The sequence below is a fragment of the Simochromis diagramma genome, unplaced genomic scaffold (genome assembly GCF_900408965.1).
Source record: "Simochromis diagramma unplaced genomic scaffold, fSimDia1.1 OVJJ01000228.1, whole genome shotgun sequence".
Taxonomy (NCBI): domain Eukaryota; kingdom Metazoa; phylum Chordata; class Actinopteri; order Cichliformes; family Cichlidae; genus Simochromis; species Simochromis diagramma.
Window position 1 is genome coordinate 474266 of NW_024386873.1, and position 15706 is coordinate 489971.

At 46.1% G+C, this 15706-nt stretch overlaps 1 protein-coding gene across 2 annotated transcripts in view; it reads left to right on the forward strand.

The window, feature by feature from the left end:
- The window catches only part of stx1b (syntaxin 1B), a 44372-nt gene that overhangs the window by 25165 nt on the left and 3501 nt on the right, over positions 1–15706 (forward strand). For both annotated transcript variants that reach the window (XM_040031781.1, XM_040031779.1), the window contains exons 2-9: positions 1815–1889; positions 4185–4284; positions 8469–8543; positions 12068–12141; positions 12955–13063; positions 13990–14063; positions 15225–15362; positions 15459–15569. In XM_040031781.1, the coding sequence (XP_039887715.1) occupies positions 1815–1889; positions 4185–4284; positions 8469–8543; positions 12068–12141; positions 12955–13063; positions 13990–14063; positions 15225–15362; positions 15459–15569 (756 nt within the window). The remainder of the gene's footprint in view (positions 1–1814; positions 1890–4184; positions 4285–8468; positions 8544–12067; positions 12142–12954; positions 13064–13989; positions 14064–15224; positions 15363–15458; positions 15570–15706) is intronic.

A 15706-nucleotide genomic window follows, 5' to 3' on the forward strand; every position in this document is an offset into this window, starting at 1 on the left:
AGAGAGCATCAGGCCTGCAGCTAGCTGACATCATTAGCATCGCCCACAGTGAGAACTGTTGGCAGGATGGACTGAGGAAGCTGCCACGGCCTCTATGGGCGGGCGGCGGAGCCAGGTGGAGACACCTGAGTGGGACTCAGAGGACATGTTTACAGCAGAAACAAATAAATCACAGTGCTGATAAAAGCAAAGGCAGACGTGACGCCTCATCTTCAAGGCAGGCATGTGCCGGCAGAAACGTGTGTGACGAGTGGCTTTAATGTTTGGTTTGTAAAACATAAAAATAGATATGTTAGTGACACCTTCTTCTTCTTCCCAGCAGTTAAAACTGGAACAACATGATCATTAGTAATCAATGAGTTTGTGGACTGATTAATCCAAACACTGAGTCTCCTCTGCAGAGGCAGAGTGACGCAGGGGGAGGACAGAGGGTGCAGAGGGACGCCATCTCTGCAGTCCTACCACAGACCTGCAGGGGGAGCTGCAGATGCTCTCAGCTGACATCTGTGATCACGTTTATGCTCGTGCTGATGGTGGAGATTTATAATCAGTGAGGAAGACGAGTCTTTAAAAAAACATCAGCTTTTTTAAAGTTTGCAACATTTTGTCTACACAGACTGTAGATAAAAGATGGATGTGTGTGTGCGTCACTAGCATTCGCCTGACAGTCAAAAAGGCCACGCCCCTGATGTTGCAAACTTTCAGCCTCACAGTTGTTATGAAAGGTCAGTTTATCGTCAGAGATCAGGAGAGTGTGTGTGTCAGGCTGTAAACACGTTTATTTTAACATGGGAGTCTATGGGGACAGACTCGCTGCTGCCTCTGCTGGACGTCAGAGGAACTGCAGGGTTTAACGGAGCTTTAACAACGTGCTGAACGCTGGTTTAGATTTGACACAGAAACAAAGTTCACTTCTTTTATCTTCCTTTAGTTTTTATGGTTTTATGGAGGCGGAGCTTCATATTGTGAAGAATGGGCCTCATAGATACAGTAACCTGATCCCGCCTTCAGCCTGTCCACCTGCCTGTGTGTCGGGTATCTGCAGAGAGTTTACTGAACATCAGGGATTGTGCTTTTTGTCGTCTGCGGTCGGCGGACACACACACACACACACACACACACACACACGTCTGTATTGATAATAACAGAATTCCATTCAGTGTAACTGGACACTGTTTACCTGCACTGAACACCTGTTTCAGCCTGAAGCACCTGTCCCTCTCTCCTCTAAGGAGAACATCTGAGTTTAATAAAATGTTCCTGCGTTCGTCTGTGAAACAGCTCCATCATCGTCATCTTCATCCTGGACTATTTCAATAATATTATTAATTTTTCTGTCTTTTTATTCCCCTGTGTTCGTTTTTCTTTAATTTTCTTAATATTTTATTTAATTTAGTTTTAACGTGTTTGTGTATTTACTTTATTTTTAAATGTTGTTTCTTCTCTTTCTTCATTAAAATGCTGATTTATTATTTAATTTTAAATTTATTTATTTGAAGCAATAATATGTCATATTTGTCGTATTCAATTTATTTTAATATTTTTTATTTGATGTCTTTACATTTTTATTTCACTATTTCTTTTAATATTATATCATTTTTCAATTTTATTTAACAATAATGTCATATTTAAATAAACTGAAAATTACTTTCTCGGTCGTTGGCGTGGTGATGCCCTGCTGCGGTTGCTTGGAAACTTCCTGTTTGCTTTTACGGAGCGGTTTCTCTCTGTGCGTCCGTCTGTGGGCCTCAGCGTCAGTCTTCATCACTGAAGCATCATCACCACACCGATGACATCATGTTTCCTGTCTGCAGGCAAAGGACAGCGACGACGATGAGGAGGTGGTGCAGGTGGACAGGGACCACTTCATGGACGAGTTCTTCGAACAGGTGAGGCAGCGCGCTCAGGTGACTGCAGGCAGTCATGTGACCGCTGGGTTAAATCATGAACTGGACACTGTGAGGGTCGTAAACAGCAGCTGGGAACACTGGGACTGTTCAGTCTGAGACAAACGATTACTCAGAGGTCGCTGTTTGCACCGAAACAAAGACACAAAGGTGTCCTGAGGCAGACGCGACCGAAAACACAGAAATAAAAATGTTTTGGCTGCGATGGAGCGAGCTCAGGATTCAGGCTGCACGCCATCAGCGCGTTGAAAAATATCAGCAAAAGCAGACAAAGAAGTAATGATGTGCAAAATCACATTAACCCTTCAAAGCCCACCGTAGAACCAAGTCTGCCCGAGCGTAGCTTCATATCTTTACCTGCTGTAGTGATGTTGTTTGGAGCATTTCAAGTTGCTTTACATCAATAGGCAACCGTGACGTCCCAAGTTTTAATGACATGTTTGCATTAAGTTCATAATAACAAAATACATTATACAACAAGAAAATAAAAAATCGTTTCTGTTGTTTTACACATATTTCGAGCTTCATCCCTCAGAATGCAAAGTTGCACAAAATCGTTTCAACCACAGGAAATTTATTCTGAGTGTCTTCATAGTTTCATTTTTGAGATTCAAGAATTTTTACAAACTGCAGGAAAAACAAATATAAATATTATTGTTCACAATTTACAAAAACTGCATCAAAATAAACTGTTTCCAACAGTGAAAGTACACAGGCACAAAGTAAACCGTTGGACCTGTGCGGCAGACACAGCCATTTGTGGAAGGAACCGCGACCTGGGACGAGCTGAGTTTCATATGCAAACTAAATTATTGCGCTAGCTTATGTGGTTGCAATTCTACCAGGATTTAAAATGGTTGCACGAATCAGAGCGTGCACCCTTAAAGGGTTAATGGACATTAGGACGTCCCAGAGTAGAAGAACATAAACATCAATATGAAAACATCAAGTGAGCGAAAACTCATAAAACATCTTCAAAACATCAGAAACAGGCGACAGAAGTATGGGCTCAAAATGTGGTCATAAACTTTTTGTACTTGTAAATCAGGATTTGTGTGTGTAAAAAAGATTTGTGTGTGGACTTAGCCAAAAAAACCCTGCAAGTTACAAGTACGAATTTTGACCCTATTTTTCTTCTTTTCATCTGATTGGTCAATGTCATGTCAATCACAAATGTAACAATCCAATCAGAGAACAGATGGGTTTGGCTGTCGAGGGGCGCTTTTTTTGAACTGCAGGTCCTTGAAGGGAATAAATGCCCTTTTACATGCCAACCCAGCGTTTTCCTTCATCACCACGAAGGAAAACAGTCTGTGGTCGTCCGAGTTTGGTGATTTATGTGTCACAGGTCTACGTGTTTAATACAGGGACTTCCACAGCCTTTTCAACACCGCTGCGGACCGCGGGGTGGGGGCGGGCAGTGTTTTGGAAATGACAGTCTTCATTACAAAGCTTTCTTCGTTATGAATTAGCATACATGTTTTTATTGAACATTTGAAGAACCAGCAAAAAAACAAACTCTTGTAGAGGACATAAAGTCAGAGATAGAAACGACAAGGAGCAGGTGCATCTAGTACAGGTAGAGCTGCTGCACACAGAGCTCAGCAGCCAGCAACAAATTCTGGATCCTTTGCTTTTAGTTAGCAGTTAGCATTAGCAGCACATGCTGCGTCCGATGTGAAAGGACCTTTATGCTGCGCACTGTGACTCACAGCCATGGTCCCGGGTCAGCCCTGACTTTGTGTTAAACTAATCCTAAAGTAATAATGTATTTCTAACCACTGATATACCACAACTTTATCCTTTCAACAGCTGCTCAAAGTTAGAGGACCTAACTGCTATCGGATATTTATATAGCGATCCTCCAGCTTCAAACTGTATCACCCTTCAAGGACCTGCAGTTCAAAAAAAGCGCCCCTCCGACAGCCAAACCCATCTGTTCTCTGATTGGATTGTTACATTTGTGATTGACATGACATTGACCAATCAGATGAAAGGAAGAAAAATAGGGTCAAAATTCGTACTTGTAACTTGCAGGGTTTTTTTGGCTAAGTCCACACACAAATTTTTTTACACACAAATTCTGATTTACAAGTACAAAATATTTATGACCACATTTTGAGCCCATACAGAAGCTGTAAAAAAACTAAAGCTTGGCTTAAACAAGCTGTGATCAGGTTTAATGTTATCACTGACTGAGGCCCTAAAACCAGCTCATGATGGGAAATAAATGTCGTGTTTGAAGACTGATTTTGTTCTTGTGTGTTTTTGGTTCAGGTGGAGGAGATCCGAGGCTGTATAGAAAAGCTGTCGGAGGACGTGGAGCAGGTCAAGAAGCAGCACAGCGCCATCCTGGCCGCACCCAATCCTGACGAAAGTAAGACCCTCAGGCAGCCTCACGGAGCCGCCGCGACGTCTCGCAAACGTCTCGCAAACGTCTCAGTTTCAGCTTCTTTCCGACTCCATCGCCGCAGAGTACAACTAATGCAGTGACCAGCAGGTGGCGATATCTGCGGTTCTGTAGGAGTCTGTTATCTAAGGAGCTCGGACAGAAACGATTCGGGTGATGTTACCATGGTTGCTACAAACGAGAGTTTGACACCGAGCTGTGGCGACTTTCATTTTTGTAAAGTCGCAAAAAAAAAGTCAGAAATTAGCTTCAAAAATCATAAAACAAACGAAGGCGACTGAACCGTGAACTGGTTAAAAATAAGGAGGTATGAAGAGCAGCGTCACGGCGTATCCCTCCGCCACAGCAGCTGTGTGAGGTTGTGCTGGTCGATCGGCGGGCGCTCTCCAAACGCTGTCCACGTGTCAGAACCCTTCAGTAACTCGACCCCCGACCTCAGAGTGACCTCTAATCCCGTTAACTGCTGGCTGACGAATGCTGCAGCTCGCTGCTGGCAAACCGCCACTGAGCGCGCCCATCCGTTGCTCCGCCGCTCGTCCTGACACTGTGGGGGGACGATAAGAGCGTCTCCGGTCTGAGAGCACGAGGCTTGGCGAGTCCCAATCTCGACACGGCGTGCTGTGACTCAGCAACAATGACTCAATGTCAGCGCTGACACCGACAGCCACGTCTGCGCCGTCAGAGTCTCCGCCTCAGGGGTTCCGCTCCGCGTCGGGCTTCGACCCTTTTTAGCTCTTCGTTGGCGAGACGCCGTCCACGCCTTTTACCCCTGAAATCCTCCTGACAGAAGCCGCCTGCTGTCAGGTTTCCTTCGGTGTCGAAGAGGTCCAGAGACATTTCTGTCTCCATGCACGAGCCAATCAGGATGTAGCAAACTGCCTGGGTTTATGTAATGTGGAGTTGATGCTGGTTAATGGCGTGCATGAGCAAAATGAGCCTCTGAGGAAGCAGCAGGAAACGTAAACAGGCGCTGAACAGCGACTTTGTGCCGCAGCTCGTTTTAGTGTCGAACAGCTGACTGTGAACAGCTGACTGTGAACAGCTGACTGTAAGTCATCAGCTGGACCCACCTGCTGTGACCTCGTAGCGCCCGCACGCCGCCCGCTCCTGTTTAGCCGCGTGAGCGAGACGGTTTCTGAGGAGATGATTTATAACCTTCTGTGTCTGTTTGAAGAACAGGATGCGGCTTCATGTTTGCACCTTTTCTGTTTGCTCTGCATGCTGTCCGACTGTCTGCACGCTGTTTTTCTCTTTTGTTGCTGCATGATTTAAGTTCTTTTCCTGTTTTTCCATCCTTTCCTTTTTCCTTTCCTCCGCCCTCTCCTCCCTCTCTCTCGCTGTCTTCGTCTCCTTCGTCGCCGTCGCTCCCTCTGATCCCCGCCCTCATGCTGTGAAGTCTGTTTAAACTGCATGAAGTGACGTTAACCTCGGAGGAGATGACGAGCCTCGGCTGCCTCGCCGTAAGTGTGTGTAGAAAACGCTGTGAGTGTGCAGTGACATGTGAAACCCTTCGGTCGGCGTGAGCTGTGCAGGAAAATGACCGAAGGGGAACGGGTGGGCGCAGCTCTACCTGAGAGTCAGTGCTGTTACATGCCGATACGGGCTAACGAAGGAACGCTGCGTCTACAGGGTGACCCCGACCAAACGCGCCCTCGCTGCAGAGCTACTCTCAGATGCATGCTGGGAGTTTGTGAGACAGGGAGGGGCAGAAATAATCAAATATTACTTTTATAATCCACAAATCTGAGTTTAAACCTGGTTAACTGAAGACTTCTTCCCAGCACACGGACGCTACACGACGCAGAATCATTGCTGCATCATAACTATTGACCCCTGATATCTGCTGGGTCCCAAACTCCTCAAAACTAAACCCGGAAACAAATCTGAACGTTTCCAGAGTTTCCAGAGCAATCGAACGACCGTGTGACATCACAGGGATGCTGAATGTTAGTGATGCTTTACATGTTTACAGCGAGGAACATTAAGCAGAGTTAAAACACGAGCGCAGCCACACGGTCTCCAAGTATTTTAGGTTACATGAAAGCAGAGAGTTGAAGTTCTTCTTTAAACCCTACAGCAGATCGAATGTTAAAGGATGTTCGATGACGTCTGCAGTACAAACAGCGGCTGAGGTTCTGGAGCTCAGACGGGATCTCTGATGTCTTTAAGCGTCACTTCGTGTTCGTCTGACCTCCGACTCTTCTTCTCCCTTCTGGTGAAAACATGTCGCTTTCTGTCTTCTTCTCCCCCTCAGTTCTGGGTCAGCTCGCGCTCAGCTGCCGACAGGCCGTCATGCAAAATGCATCCCTGTGTTTCTGCCTGAATAATGCATGATGGGAATTGTAGTGAGAGCAGAGGAGTACAGCCCATTCATAAACACCGCTCGGCCTCGTTCGTCGCAGACCGATATCCGTCTAACGCTCGTCGTCGTCGCCTGACAGGAAGAGGAACAAACCGGTGACCTTGACTAGCTCGTGGTCTCAGTCGCTGGTTTCAGGTCTCCCTGAATAAAACGTGACGTTTGTTTTGGGCGTCATCAGCATCAGGAAGGAGCAGGAAGTAGGATTTTCTGTGTGGCTGACGGGTTGCTGCCGCACGGATCCACAGTCCCTCCGTCGTCACGCCTCCATAGCCCAAGAGTACTGTGGGCACTTCCATCTTTTATGTACAGCCTGTGGAGTCAAAATGGAGGCACCTGTGTTCAGGCGTACTGGAGGTACAACAACTTCCTGTTGTTATGGTAACACGTTGAAATTCGGCATCACTCGTTTCTTCATATCGGACCGACGTATTGTGATCTCGATTCTGTAGGAATTTGTCCTGATTTTCAGAATAAAAGTACCTGAAAGTGTAAAGAAAGATTTTTGATATAAAAAGAAACCGATGAAGCTTCAGGTCACGTTGGAGACCAACTTCCTGTAAGTCTATAACATGGCCGACGACCACAAAGGGGCAGAAAATGAGTGATTATGATCAGCTCAAGACACAGGCTCGCCGCACAGAAAAGTAAAGTCAGTGTTTAACCGTCACACGTGGAGAGGACCTCGCTGAGGCCGCCGCTACAGCGTCACGTCTTTTCTTTACCAGCAGTTTAAATAAAGTCGCTGACTCGTCAGAAATGAGTGGAAAAAGGTCATCAGTGGGCTAAACTGAGCTGTGTGCAGCCTCTGCAGGCATGGATGTGCTGACGTTCGAGTCCCACTCGCAGACTGTTCCCCAGCTTTAGCATGACATGCTAATGAGAGCTGCAGGAGTGAAGCGAGCGAGTCAGTGGCGGGAAAGGCCAAGCGGCGCTGCAGCGCTTGTAAATCTCAGCGCGCAGCTGCAGTTGGCGCCTGCTGCCTCCGCTGTCCTCCATCATGGCTGACAGGATGTGATGTTGCTGCACGCCCTCCTGCTCGTCTGCTTCCTCCAGCCTCAGCGCTTACACGACTGCGTGCATTGACCTGATTGGACTCTTAGTGGAAGCCTCGATACACCAGCAGTGAAGGGGGAGGCAAACACGACAGCTCAGCTTCTACACAAAACAGCCAATCAGAGCCTCTGAATTCAACTCCGACTCGTCGCTGGGAGTTTGAAGGGAAGAGGTGGAGGTCAGGTGGAGTTTGAAGAGGCTGCTCTCAGAACACCAGTTTGTTTTTAACCTCGTCAGATCCAGCAGAGGTCTCGTGATGGTGAAACACCCGATCGATCCTGGAGAATACAAATGATCAAATATGAAATATAAACTAAATTAACCATGAAGGGAAATACAGATGTTTGTCTTTCTCTGGCGTTCCGGAAGCTTCCTGAAGAGATCAAACTTGAATCATTTTTCATGATCGTTTCACAAATAGCAGCTCGTCAAATATGAGGAATAATAAAAACCCGATGATAACCCAGAACAACCGTTTTATTGCGTTAGGGCCAGATCTGAGTCAGGAACACCTGTACACCAGGTGCTGGCAGCTGACACCGACAGGAAACAGGCTCACAGTGTTGGATCTTTATGATGTCAGTGAGGACCACAAAGCCCGCCCACCCGCTCTTCAAACTTTTTGCAGCCAATCAGAAAAAAGCTTTAGCCTTAAAGAGTGAGACTGTTTCAGCTTTAGCTTCAGATCTCTGCTGTTGGCGTCACAAACTCACTGTGTTGGTTCTTTTCTTTGCAGAGACCAAGCAGGAGTTGGAGGACCTCACAGCTGACATCAAGAAGACAGCCAATAAAGTTCGCTCAAAATTAAAAGGTACGTCCTGGCGCTGCTGCAGGAAACATCACGGTGCAGGCGAGGAGCTCTGATGAGGAAGCATCTTCTCAGACAGAGCGGAGACGCTCGTATCCAAACCCATTTATATCGACGTCCTGCTGCAGACAGCGCCGAGTGAATTCACGACGCATTCTTTAATTACTTTACAGGATCTACTGCGAGGCTCTAGAAGTTCACATTACTCGCTGTAAGTCAGTTTGGGTTCTCAGGGAAATCTCTGAAGGACGAGTGTATTTATATTCCTGTCCCATCCCAGCAGCATGAATCCGTTTCCTGCTGCTGTTTGAAGAGGCAGGACTTCGTGCTGCAGCCTGAGAGCTTATTTCGGTGCGCTGTGAGCAGCTTGTTTCAGCACAGAGTCAAACACGAGCTCAGCGCGCAGCTTGCAGGTGATTTTCAGCGTCTGTGAATGTTTGAGTTTTGCTGGTTGCTGTAAAACTCTTCAATTAAAAGCAGGATAGTTTACAAGTGTAAATAAAGACCCAGAACAAGGTAAAGAAGGATTATTCTGAACGGATTCATGCAAAGCAGCTATATCAAAGAGTCCAAAAACATGCAGATGGAGGTAGAAATGAGGAGTAGGGTCCTTAAATTACCTGTCAATGACGCGTGTCAGAGGATGTAAAGCTTGCCGTTGTCCCGCCCCCTGATCCACAGCCAAGCTGGCTCACAATCGATCCAGAAGTGGTGATGTCACGTAAGTATAACTTTTAGAGTCAGTCGTTCGCCCGGGATCTTTGGTCTATTTGTGTGTTCCTAATATTTTGGACACTGACCTCTGAAAGCTCCTCTCTTGTTCTCACCTGTGTGAAACATGTGACCAGTTCTTTGTGACATTCACGGCAAATAATTCACCTGTGAACAGGTGACACAGGAGGCCACGCCTCATGGGGCCGTCATTCCTACACCCGTGACGTTTTAATGTGAGTCCAGCTTTATTGGAGGGTTTACGGTGTTTTCTGTTGACCTTCAGCAAAAGAAGACAATGTTCAGAAACAGGCGTGGCGGTATATCGAGCAGCAATCGTTGGTACAGCAACACACGCACTCGCAGGCCAATGAGCTTAAAGCTACTGAGTCAGTTCATGCTGAAGGTTCAAGGACATCACCGCTTTAATATGAACACCCTGAGGATGAAACACACTCACACACACACCAGAACGATGTGTGTGTGCAAACACACAGACGACATGTGCAGTCTGAGAATAGCGCTGATGCTGGAGATAAAGCTATAACTGGAACCCCTGCGAGGCTACGAGTGTTTTTATAAACACACACACTGCAGCAGGTCCTACTGTAGATCTGTCATCCTCGGGGGGTGTTTGAGGGATGGGTACAGACAGGCTCTGCCCACAGCAGATTTGTGTTCTTAAAAAGTCTTTGTCTCCGTGTCTGAGCGACTGTGGGTTCAGACTGTGAAACTGTCCAGTTTTTAAAGAGACAGTACCCCTGAATAACATCTGAAATAAGCCCGGCTGCAGCTCCATAGCAGCTTACAGAGGTGGGGCAAGCACATCCACGCCACGTTTGAGGTGTTCTGGCGTGACGATATTATGTTTTTGATGTTGTCAGCGGTCAGGATGTGTGCGGTAAAGCCCTCATTCAAAGATTCACTCATCTGCTGGACTTTTACCAAGAAGAGCAAAGTTTGGAGATGAAGCTCCTTTTTTTAGACATTCTGCTTCCTATTTCTATCTGTTTCAGTAACATCAATAAGCGATCAGTGTGTTCATCAATATGTCAGATTTTCTGTTTCATCATGCTCCTGGACTGTGGTCAGCATGAAGCTCATATTCCTGCAACAGATTTTTACGTAAGAACAAACATGTTTTTTTCTAAATAAGCTAAAGATGCTAAAGTCGTCCTCAAACACACGAGGACCCACAAGCTGTTGCTTACTCACCGAGTTTTCATCTCACTGTCACACAGACAAATGCACACCAACACCGCGCACACACACCATCAGTGCTATGTGATACTGCTGAGTCATTGTGGATCCAGCAGCGAGCAGCTGGGCCACGAGCCAGGAAGCACACACACACACCGTGATTTTATCACATTACAAGATATCAGCTTGCATTAATTTCATGGAGACTTAAAGCAGGTCCTAGCATAAGATTTCATCATCTTCATTACCACAGTGTTCCCAACAGACGCGGGTCCCCACATTGTATCTAAAACAAGAACAGTGACTGAGTGGAAACCATTATGTAAGCATTTCAGCTCATCAAATGCCAGAGACAAACTCACATCAGAGTCACATGACACAGGACAGACCTGCAGCCGGTTACCATGGTGTCCACGCATGCACACACACTGCGCTGAGGTAACGTCCAGCTGTGACGTTCTTTTCATTTTACATTCCTCACAGATCTCAGTCTGTCTGACCTTGCATTAGTTCATCTGCAGCTCTAGTCTTTGCATCGCCCCCTTCAGGCTGACATGCTTATTACAAAATCCACACTTCAGGAGCGGTTCTCATGCTGTGGGCAAAAAGCCACTAAAGAATTGGCAATAATCACCCAATATAAAGAGAAACTAAGATGAATAACTAAATCAAATCAATCTACTGCAGAGTTTGTGCTGAAGTAACACAAACAAATGTTCACAGCAGACGAGGAGAAACGTGTCGGTTCCTGTTACTGCAGCCAAAGGTTTAGTGTTTGTAGGTTCAACAGTGTTTGTGTTCACTGCAGTCAGGCTGCTTCAGTTTGACATCGTTACACTTAACAGAGCTTTTGACGCCATGTAGTCGACCTCTGCTGTCACAGCTTCTGGATTGTAATAAAGGTTTTAATCTGTGAAATTGGACTTTTATAAACACGGTTCATGTTTGAGAATTAGAAAGTATCTCTAACACCAGCTGTACAAATCACGCACGTCGTTTACGGTCGGAGCAGAAAGCAGATTTCAGCCTGAATATATGACAACAGACCTGATTTTGACACATCGACGTTGTTTCGGTGGCGCTTCTTTGGTGTTGCATTATTCAACTTCATTCGAGCGCTGAGGTGATGAAGCAGGGTGAGGATGAGGAGGGCAGTGAACAGGCTGTTTAACGTCAGTTTACCGTCCCATTCTTTCATTTGTCATATGGAAAAAAAACATTTTCAAAAATGTGTTTCCCTGCTGCTCAACGAAGGCAGCGAGTTTCAGTTTCCTGCATGAATTCTGAAAGAGGCCAAAACACATTTAGCAGAAACACTGGACACAAACCGCTCCGCTGGTGTACGGATAAAAGATCATCGTCTGTTTGCTGTTTTGAGTTTTGGTGGTTTCAGTAATTCAGTGTTGTTATTATATTGAATTACTCGCTTTCAGTCTTTGGTTGAAGTTCACTATGATAACCTTAGTTTGAAGCTGTTTAACGGTTTTCTCAGTGAACCTGCTGAACTCTGAGCGAGGCGTTCGGTCCTCGTTCGCCCTCGTTGTTTCCCGTTGGCGCGTCTGTTGCGTTGCCAGCTTTGCTTCAGCGTTGAACTCGCTCTGTTTGTTTTCCCGCAGCAATCGAGCAGAGCATCGAGCAGGAGGAGGGGCTCAACAGATCATCAGCGGACCTCAGGATCCGTAAGACGCAGGTGAGCCGTGCTTTTGTCAGGAGAGCAGATGTGACGTGGAACGTCTGACCTCTGAAACAAGCCACGTGTACGGGGTCGTTTCAGCTGCATGACAATAAATTCATACCTTTCAAGTGAAACCTCATACGTTTGTTTTGACATCACCGTTTCAAACAGGCCAGAAAGCCCTCCTCCTGACCCCTGACCCCTGCTGGATGTTAGGAGGCTATTTTGTGTTTAATTGCCCTTCCAGCTGAAATGTTAACAGCCCCTTCATGCAAGCGGTGACCCTTGACCCCGTGCTGTCACCCACTCAGGGATCCTCCCTTCCTGCTGTACCTTCCTTTCTTCTTTCTGTTCTAACGTCCTACTGAGCGTGTGCGCCTCCTCACAGGAACCATGTGACTCGGTGCTATTTGTGTTCTCCAGGCGCCCTCTCGCCTCCGCAGCTCGTCTCGTGATTTGTCTGTAATTTGACCCTGCAGTATTCTGCTTTGTCATTGGCTCCTGGCTCCCCCACTCCTCTCCAGCAGTCTGCTCCCTGCTGCCTCCTGGTGGCAGAGAAAAAGAACTGCAACACCACTGACAGCAGTGTGCGTGCTTTATGTCTGAACGCACACACACACATGATCTGATGAGACAAAGCTTTTGATGCATTTTAAGCTTTTTAAAGCTGTGTTATTGTCATCTTATAGTTTTGTCTAAATGTGTGACACACGGGTGTAGATTTCAGGGTGGAGGCCAAACGAACCACAAAACTGCAGAGATGTTGTTTATGAATGCAGACGTGGATGAATTTATGGCTCCAGGTAAAAGTGTTCTGTGTTCCTGCAGCACTCGACATTGTCACGCAAGTTCGTGGAGGTGATGACTGAGTACAACACCACGCAGTCCAAGTACCGCGACCGCTGCAAGGACCGCATCCAGAGACAGCTGGAGATCAGTGAGTACACAACACGCCAGCAACACGCAGTCTTACTGTATGTCAGCACCATGGTTGTTCAGAGGTCAGAGGTCATCTCTCAACCTGAAGGCTCGAAGGTCTTGATGACTCTGAACTGGCTGTAGGTGAGATAAAGCTTTGAGTGGTCAGCGAGAGTATAAAGGCAGCACAAACCTGTGGATGGAAGATAATGACAATCTAAACATCAGAGCTGCTGCTGTTTGAACCCACATCTGTCCGTGTGGGGCTGGCTCACCGCTGCCTCTGCTGGACGTCACAGGAACTGCAGCTGTTGGTGTTTCAGTCAGTTTGATGGCTGTAAATAATAAATGAGGTCAACACAGTGTGTAGATAAACATCACAGGACAACACACAGACAGGGACACACACACTGATGCAGACAGATAAACAGTACAGACTGCAGAGGCCGCGTGCAGCTACTTTCCTCTCAGCAGCATCAGCTGACCTTCACACAGCTGCCAGACTTACCCTGTGTGGCCAAAAGTTTGTGGACACATGGCCACTGTGAAAACATGGAACATATTAACGTTTTCATCATGAGCCAAAACTCTGGCCTTGATTATTTTTTAAATTCTACGTAAGTTTAGTCTCTCGGCTGTGGGTTTATACAAAGCACATGACCAAAGAGCTTGTATTAGTTATGTTCATACAGATTTCCTATTGGATCGTGTTCAGGCGTGTAAGATAACGTGTCCAAGAACAGCGTCCCCGCTTTACTGTTTAACATCGGGCTGGATTCAGTTTAACTCTCAAGTGACTGAGTGCCATCAGCTGTTCGATTATGTGTCTCTGTTGGTGTGTTTAGCAAAACCTCATTTTCTGTCAGCTTCTTTTCCTGATTCGTCGTTTTCTCGCTGCGATGCTGTGCGACTCTAACAGTGTTGCTCTGTGTTCTCTCTCTGCAGCTGGAAGAACCACTACCAACGAGGAGCTCGAGGACATGTTGGAGAGTGGCAAGCTGGCCATCTTCACTGATGATGTAAGCAACGCACCTGAGCCCACCCGGCTTACGTTACCTGTGCCGTTCTGCATCCCGGCAAGTGTCTGGGATGCAGAACGGCCACGAGGTGCGCTGAGACATCAAGCGAACACGGCCACTGTCACATGACAGAAAGGGGACGGAGGGGGAGGGGTAAGATGGGAGCTGCAGAGGTTTTTAATTTGAAGGAGTTGTGTCATGCTATTCCTGCTCCTTCAAATTAAAAGCTCCCATGTTTGCTGGTGACTGTAACTGAACACTGAGCTGCCAATCAGCACTGAGCTCGTCTGGTTGTGACGTCACAGTATAGTGACTGGGACACCAGAGGAGCTCAGGAAGAAACAGACTGACAGCAGTTGTTCGGTTACAGCAAAAAGGTAAGTCATTCTGAAAGGACTGGAGGTCAGAGGTCACAGCTGTATCCAGCATGTGCTGTTAGAAGGTTTAACTGCTAAAATCTTTCATTTAGTATGAATTAAATCGAAAGATTTAAACTGCTTTCACCCTCCCAAGGTACTTCAGCTCTGCTTTCCATGTAATTGGAAGATAACATACTTCAGTACAGCTCAAAAATTTCAAATTAAAAGCCTTTCAGGAATTCAGCAGGCACAGACTGTAGCACTGAAAAGGTTTAATTTGAATCAAAGTTTAGTTTCCCTCAAAAAGAACCAAAAGAGAGCCTAAAAATATTTCACATAGTTTCACTTTTTCCACAATAAAACCATCTGAAAGGAAGATCCTATTCGTTTTACTTATCCATCGAAAAGCAGCTGAAAAATACTTTATGCTCACTTTTTTCACAAAAAATGGTTGATATGATTTTAATTTGAAAGATTGATTTGAAATATTGTCAAGAAATTTTTAATTATACTGAAATTAATATAAAATGTAATTTTAATTTAATTTAATCTTTAAAAACATTTATGCATTTTTTTCTAAATAGAACCAGTTTAATAACTTCTATAAATGAAAACATGAGAAGAGTAGAAAATCTTCGATTCTTGACTTCATTTGTACGACTTCACTGATATAAAAAATCTGATGACAATAAATATGGAGAGAAAATAAAAAAAAAACAAAAGAACAAGCAAATCAGAGTGGTGGAAAAAATCACAATTACTCGCTGCTCAGAGTTGTGACCTGTGTGAACCTGCCTCGCAGATCAAAATGGACTCTCAGATGACGAAGCAGGCCCTGAACGAGATCGAGACCCGGCACACTGAGATCATCAAGCTGGAAAACAGCATCCGTGAGCTGCACGACATGTTCGTCGACATGGCCATGCTGGTCGAGAGCCAGGTGCGTCCCGTGATGCAACAGGAAATTCATGCAGCCCGTCAAAGGGCTGCCATGGGGCGGTTTGAGTTAAATTCTGCCTCCCGTGTGTTTTTTTAGGGCGAGATGATTGACAGAATCGAGTACAACGTGGAGCACTCCGTCGACTACGTGGAGCGAGCTGTCTCCGACACCAAGAAGGCCGTCAAATACCAGAGCCAGGCTCGCAAGGTAAGGAATCCCGGATGAGCCCCCATTTGTGTTATGAGCGAGATGATGTGTAATTTTGTGCGCTCAGAGTTGCCCCCTGCTGGACGCTACATCCAGGTGTTAAGACTTTTGACATCTTTAACCACCGCTCTGTTTTC